At 45.0% G+C, this 6,615-nt stretch overlaps 1 protein-coding gene across 1 annotated transcript; it reads right to left on the bottom strand.

Moving 5' to 3' along the window:
- Positions 1-765: 765 nt before the first annotated feature.
- On the bottom strand, positions 766-3,910 carry LOC135982734 (uncharacterized). Its single transcript, XM_065590928.1, has 2 exons — positions 2,252-3,910; positions 766-1,369 (listed from the first exon to the last, which is right to left on the bottom strand). Exons 1-2 carry the CDS (start codon positions 2,787-2,789, stop codon positions 867-869), a joined length of 1,041 nt encoding a protein of 346 aa, XP_065447000.1. The 5' UTR covers positions 2,790-3,910; the 3' UTR covers positions 766-866.
- Positions 3,911-6,615: the final 2,705 nt, after the last annotated feature.

The following is a 6,615-nucleotide window of genomic DNA, read 5'->3' on the forward strand; positions in this document are numbered from 1 at the left end:
CTACATAAACCGCAAGGGGTACTTTTCAATGCTGCTGCAAGCCCTGGTGGATCACAAGGGACGTTTCACCAACATCAACGTGGGATGGCCGGGAAAGGTACATGATGCTCGCGTCTTCAGGAACTCTGCTCTGTTTCGAAAGCTGGAGGAAGGGTCTTTCTTCCCGGACCAGAAAGTAACCGTTGGGGATGTTGAAATGCCTATCGTGATCCTTGGGGACCCAGCCTACCCCTTAATGCCATGGCTCATGAAGCCGTACACAGGCAGCCTGGACAGCAGTCAGGACCTGTTCAACTATAGGCTGAGCAAGTGCCGAATGGTGGTGGAATGTGCATTTGGACGTTTAAAAGCGCGCTGGCGCAGTTTACTGACTCGCTCAGACCTCAGCGAAAAGAATATCCCCATTGTTATTGCTGCTTGCTGTGCGCTCCACAATATCTGTGAGAGTAAGGGGGAGACATTTATGGCGGGGTGGGAGGTTGAGGCAACTCGCCTGGCCGCTGATTACGCGCAGCCAGACACCAGGGCAGTTAGAGGAGCGCAGCAGGGCGCGGTGCGCATCAGAGAAGCTTTGAAAACGAGTTTTGTGACTAGCCAGGCTACTGTGTGAAACTTCTGTTTGTTTCTCCTTGATGAACCCTCCAAACCCCCCCCCCCGACCCGGTTCACTCTACTTCCCTGTAAACCAACCACCCCACCCCACCCTCCCCACTTTGAGCACCGCTTGCAGAGGCAATAAAGTCATTGTTGTTTCACATTCATGCATTCTTTATTAATTCCTCACAGAAGTATGGGGATAATTGCCAAGGTAGCCTGGGATGGGTGGGGGAGGAGAGATGGAAAAGGACACACTGCATTTTAAAACTTTAACTCCTATTGAAGGCCAGCCTTCTGATGCTTGGGCGATCATCTGGGGTGGACTGACTGGGTGGCCGGAGGCCCCCGCACCGTATTCTTGGGCGTCTGGGTGAGGAGGCTATGGAACTTGGGGAGGAGGGCTGTTGGTTAAACAGGGGCTGTAGCGGCAGTCTCTGCTCCTGCTGCCTTTCCTGCAGCTCAACCATACGCTGGAGCATATCAGTTTGATGCTCCAGCAGACAGAGCATTGCCTCTTGCCGTCTGTCTGCAAGCTGACGCCACCTATCATCTTCAGCCCGCCACTTGCTCTTTTCAACCCGCCATTCAGCCCGCCACCTCTCCTCTCGTTCATATTGTGCTTTTCTCATGTCTGACATTGACTGCCTCCACGCATTCTGCTGTGCTCTATCAGCGTGGGAGGACATCTGGAGCTCCGTGAACATATCGTCCCGCGTCCTCCATTTTCTCTTTCTAATGTTCACTAGCCTCTGCGAAGGAGAAACATTTGCAGCTGGTGGAGGAGAAGGGAGAGGTGGTTAAAAAAGACACATTTTAGAGAACAATGGGTACACTCTTTCATTACAAGGTTGCATTTTTCCTCTGCCTGCCAGTTTGGTATGAGAGATCACTCACGCAGTGCCCCAGGCAACATATTTCGGCTTGCAGGCAGCCATGGTAAGCAAGAGTCTTTTGGCTTTTTTAACCTTCTTAACATGCGGGAAAGGTTTCAAAGAGCAGCGCATTTCCCATATCAAGGATGAATTGGGTTGTCCATTTAAAATGGGTTTTCAATGTAAAAGGAGGGGCTGCGGTTTCCGGGTTAACATGCGGCACAAACCCAAGTAAACCACCCCCCCACACACACACACGATTCTCTGGAATGATCACTTCACCCCTCTCCCCACCGCGTGGTTAACAGCGGGGAACATTTCTGTTCAGAAGAGCAGGAATGGGCACCTCTGAATGTCCCCCTTAATAAAATCACCCCATTTCAACCAGGTGATCGTGAATGATATCACTCTCCTGAGGATAACAAAGAGAGATAAGGAATGGATATTGTCTGCATGCCAGCAAACACCGGGACCATATGCTGCCATGCTTTGTTATGCAATGATTCCAGACTACGTGCTACTGGCCTGGCGTGGTAAAGTGTCCTACCATGGCAGACGGGATAAGGCAGCCCTCCCCAGAAACCTTTTGAAAAGGCTTTGGGAGTACATGAAGGAGAGCTTTCTGGAGATGTCCCTGGAGGATTTCCGCTCCATCCCCATACATGTTAACAGACTTTTCCAGTAGATGTACTGGCCACGATTGCCAGGGCAAATTAATCATTAAACACGCTTGCTTTTAAACCATGTGTAATATTTACAAATATTTACAAAGGTACACTCACCAGAGGTCTCCTGTGTGCCCTGAGGGTCTTGGGTGAGTTCGGGGGTTACTGGTTCCAGGTCCAGGGTCACAAACATATCCTGGCTGTTGGGGAAACCGGTTTCTCCGCTTCCTTGCTGCTGTGAGCTACCTACAGTACCTCCATCCTCATCTTCCTCGTTCCCCGAACCGTCTTCCCTGTGTGTTTCTCCATTGACGGAGTCATAGCACACGGTTGCGGTAGTGGAGGCTGCACCCCCTAGAATGGCATGCAGCTCCGCGTAGAAGCGGCAAGTTTGCGGCTCTGCCCCGGACCTTCCATTTGCTTCTCTGGCTTTGTGGTAAGCTTGCCGTAGCTCCTTAACTTTCACACGGCACTGCTGTGTGTCCCTGTTATGGCCCCGGTTCTTCATGGCCTTGGAGACCTTTTCTAATACTTTGCCATTTCTTTTACTGCTACGGAGTTCAGCTAGTACTGATTCATCTCCCCATTTGGCGAGCAGATCCCGTACCTCCCGTTCGGTCCATGCTGGAGCTCTTTTGCGATCCTGGGACTCCATCACGGTTACCTGTGCTGATGAGCTCTGCGTGGTCACCTGTGCTCTCCACGCTGGGCAAACAGGAAATGAAATTCAAACGTTCGCGGGTCTTTTCCTGTCTACCTGGTCAGTGCATCTGAGTTGAGAGTGCTGTCCAGAGCGGTCACAATGAAGCACTGTGGGATAGCTCCCGGAGGCCAATAACGTCTAATTCCGTCCACACTACCCCAATTCCGACCCGCAAAGGCCGATTTTATCACTAATCCCCTCGAAGGTGGTGTAAAGAAACCGGTTTAAAGGGCCCTTTAAGTCGAAAGAAAGGGCTTCGTTGTGTGGACGTGTCCAGGCTTAATTCGATTTAACGCTGCTAAAGTCAACCTAAACCTGTAGTGTAGACCAGGCCTAAGTTGTAACTGCTGTTTCCAAGGCCAGATTCTGATCCCCTTATTCACATGGAGCAGTATTTTATTTTGTGATTAGAATTTGGTCCTAGTTCTGTGAACAGCAAAAGCTATTTCCATGTAAAACCTGGAAACTGACTCCAGAATGTAAAGTGTACGAGGTCTTCATTCTTAAGGCTTGTTCAGACTACAAAAGCATGAATTGTAGCACACAAAGTGCTGTGCTATAAATCCTCTGTGCGGATGCTGCAAGAGGACTACCTTAATGCAAACTAGGTACCTTTCAGTAGGCACTGGCAGAGTCCACACAGGGCTGCTAGAGCCCAGCACTTTGGTGACCACTGTAATTCACACCACTGTAGTCTGAACAACTGGGTTGCGTATACAAGCCCTTAGTGTTAACAAAACTGGGTAGGAAATGGTTTTACCCAACCCATGAAAATTTGAGATTTCAAAAAACTTTCCCAAAACAAATTTGGACTCTCCCCCCGCCAAAACAAAATAAAAAAAAAAAAAATCGCCTAAAAATTCCCATGCACTGAGGATCTGAAAAAGAAAGGAGAGAAAAAAAAAAGGCAGTTTGGGTCAACCAAAATGTGTGATTTTGATCATTTCAAAGCATTTTATTTCAATTTCAACCTTTCCCCCCCCTTTTCTTTATAATTAGCTTAAAACTCTAAACAAACTTGCATCTATTTCCAAGTATAGAACTGAATTTTTTTTGGTTTGAAATTGTTTTATTTCAACATCTTCAAACTACTCTTGTCAAAAAAATTCAAATTGAAAAATGTGTCAAAACAAACACTTTCTCGCAAAAAGCTTCAGTTACAATCAAGCACTATTTTTGGAGGGAAAACGTTTCATCGAAGAATTCCCAACCAGTTCTAAGTGTTATAGCAAGAATACCTGACTTGCATCCCACCTCTCACTGAATACTGACAAATGCAGCAAGGAAAAGGCCAAATATTCAGAAAGGCTTGGTGGGGGTGGGGGGGAGCAGGGGGTGCGCCAGTCAGAAGCTGAAATCTCCTGTACACCTCCTCTCTCCTCCCATAGAAGAGTGGGTGGTAGGAGCAGGTCAGCTACATGCTCCAAGACCTTATTCCCAGAGCAGGGGCAGTGGAAAGAGACCAATCACATGGAAGAGGCCTCATAAAATTGGCTTTAAAAAAAGAAAAGGCAGTGATCCTATGGCTGAGATAATATTCAAGAGCACATCACAGAAGAGCCTTTTGCTCCTTTGCTCTGTCTCTTGCTGTGAGGCAACAGCAGCTTGACAGAGCACAGCAGAGAACAAGAAGAGCAGGGGAAAATTAGTTTTACTCTGCCAGCACCTCACATCTGAGAGCTTCTTTAAATTCTGTGGCATCTTTTGAGACTCATCCCTAATTAGCTTTTCCGCGCAGCATGAGAGAAAAGCAGAAGTCACACCTTGATAGCCTTTACTACCCTCATCGAGACTTCATGACGTCTTGGTACAATATCCTTCCCCTAAGACGTCACATCTTTCCTACTCTGTCCTCCTGCACCACAGCTTCTAGACATGGTGGGTTTTGTTTTTTTTTTACGCTGCCCCTAACTAGACCCGCAAGGTCTGTTTCCATTAAAAGACTAAACACAGCGCTCTGCTCAGTAGGAAGGTGCTTGGTTTTCCTTTTCTCTTCCAAACACATATCATTCAGGAGCTTTCCAAACACCTTTTATAGCCAAGGAAGACAGCTGTCTTTTGTATTTAATAAGAGCAATACACAGCTATTTTAGAGATTGCAGAAACGGCATTGATGTCACAGCTCCAATATTCTCTTTGGCACTCTGCATCGTGTGTGTAAAATACACAGACACACATCAAATACTAACACACACATGCTTTTGAAAAAGGAAAAGCTGAACTCCACAATGTGACAGAAGGTTGTTTGGTTTAGTATTTTCCCTCCTCTCTCTTTATTTTGGAATCAGATTTGTAGCCTCAGCCTTTCCCTTCTGGGAGGGAGGAGGGGAGAGAAGAGAATGAAATAAGGCTAAAAATTAAATCAGATGCAGTGAAGATGAATGTAATCAATTTCAATGTGAAAACTATATCCCATGAAATTCAACTTGTTTACTTGCTTTAGTCTTCTAAAGAATTCTAGCAGCCTGAGAGAGCAAATACAATTTACCAGGCAAACAGAGACCAGAAAAATGTCATGCTTGTCATATTAACAGTGCTTCATAGCTTTAACAGTGTCATATTCTGCATAAGCCTGATGCCTCGACTACTGCTGGAACAGAAGGCGAGTGTGTTATTTGGAGCCATTATTTCAATGTCACCAATAGCATCATCTCTCTCATGATTAAATTTATCAGGTTTGACCTTTTAGTTTAGAGGCACATTTTAAAATAAAATTAACTAACTGATTTGGAGGGAAAGAGAAACTTCATTTGTTCTAGAATCATTGCTACTGTAAATGTATCAGTTCTTTTTTTAAAAAAAAAAATCTGCTATCTCCATCACCACACATACTGAATAGGCCATAAAATTTTTAGAATCAAATTGCAGCTGGAAACCCAAACTTATTGGACCAAGTCAATAAATAACTCTGTTTCATATAGTCAATAAATAACCAACTTAGGTGCCTTCCAAATCCATTTACAACTCATCGTGCAGACATTATGCTGCCATACAACCGTTACCTAATGGCTACATAATGTTTCATTTATTAGAGTTAATAATTCCTGTTATGCTAGTAAATGGACTAGCATGGTTTATCATCATCCCTAATAGTTTCTTTGTGAACTAAAAGGGCGGCTGTCAGGAGCAATTGGTACACCACATGAATAAGTCTTTTTTAAAAGGCACTGTTTCTCATTTCTGGAGAATGCTGTTCAAACACAGCTGTCATGGGCCTATCATGTTATGTTATGACAGACATTCATTCTCACTGGTTTTGTTTGCGGAGTCCAGTGACTGCAATAAGCTGGAGAGTGCATCACTACATCTCTAGTTTTGAAAAGTTCTTTGATTTATGCAAACTATTGACCCTGATCTCATTGGTGCTGTATGGAAATGCCAAATGAATTACACAAAACCTTTCCCACAACCACAGAGAACAAACAGCCTGCATTGAAATAGTTGTGGGAATTCTGTGATTTAGAGAGAAATTAACAGAAAAAAAGAGAAGCGGGGAGCTGGGGAGGAGACAATAAGTTGTCCATGTTTATATGTCATTCCACACATGCACACCAATGACAGAAAAATCATTGTCTGTACTGTGAGTCGGTGAACAAGCACACCACCAGATTCCTTAAGATACAAACATACATGACTGCTACCCAACATTCAAATTAAGCCGTTTAAAAGATGTTCTTTCAATTACATAACTGACAAGCGATTATTTGTAGCCCATTTGTAGCTGCTCCCGCTGTTTCTACATTACTAACTGTCCCAGCTCCATTTGTAATAATATCCA

This window comes from Chrysemys picta, chromosome 4, assembly GCF_011386835.1.
Source record: "Chrysemys picta bellii isolate R12L10 chromosome 4, ASM1138683v2, whole genome shotgun sequence".
In the NCBI taxonomy this organism is placed as follows: Eukaryota; Metazoa; Chordata; order Testudines; family Emydidae; genus Chrysemys; species Chrysemys picta.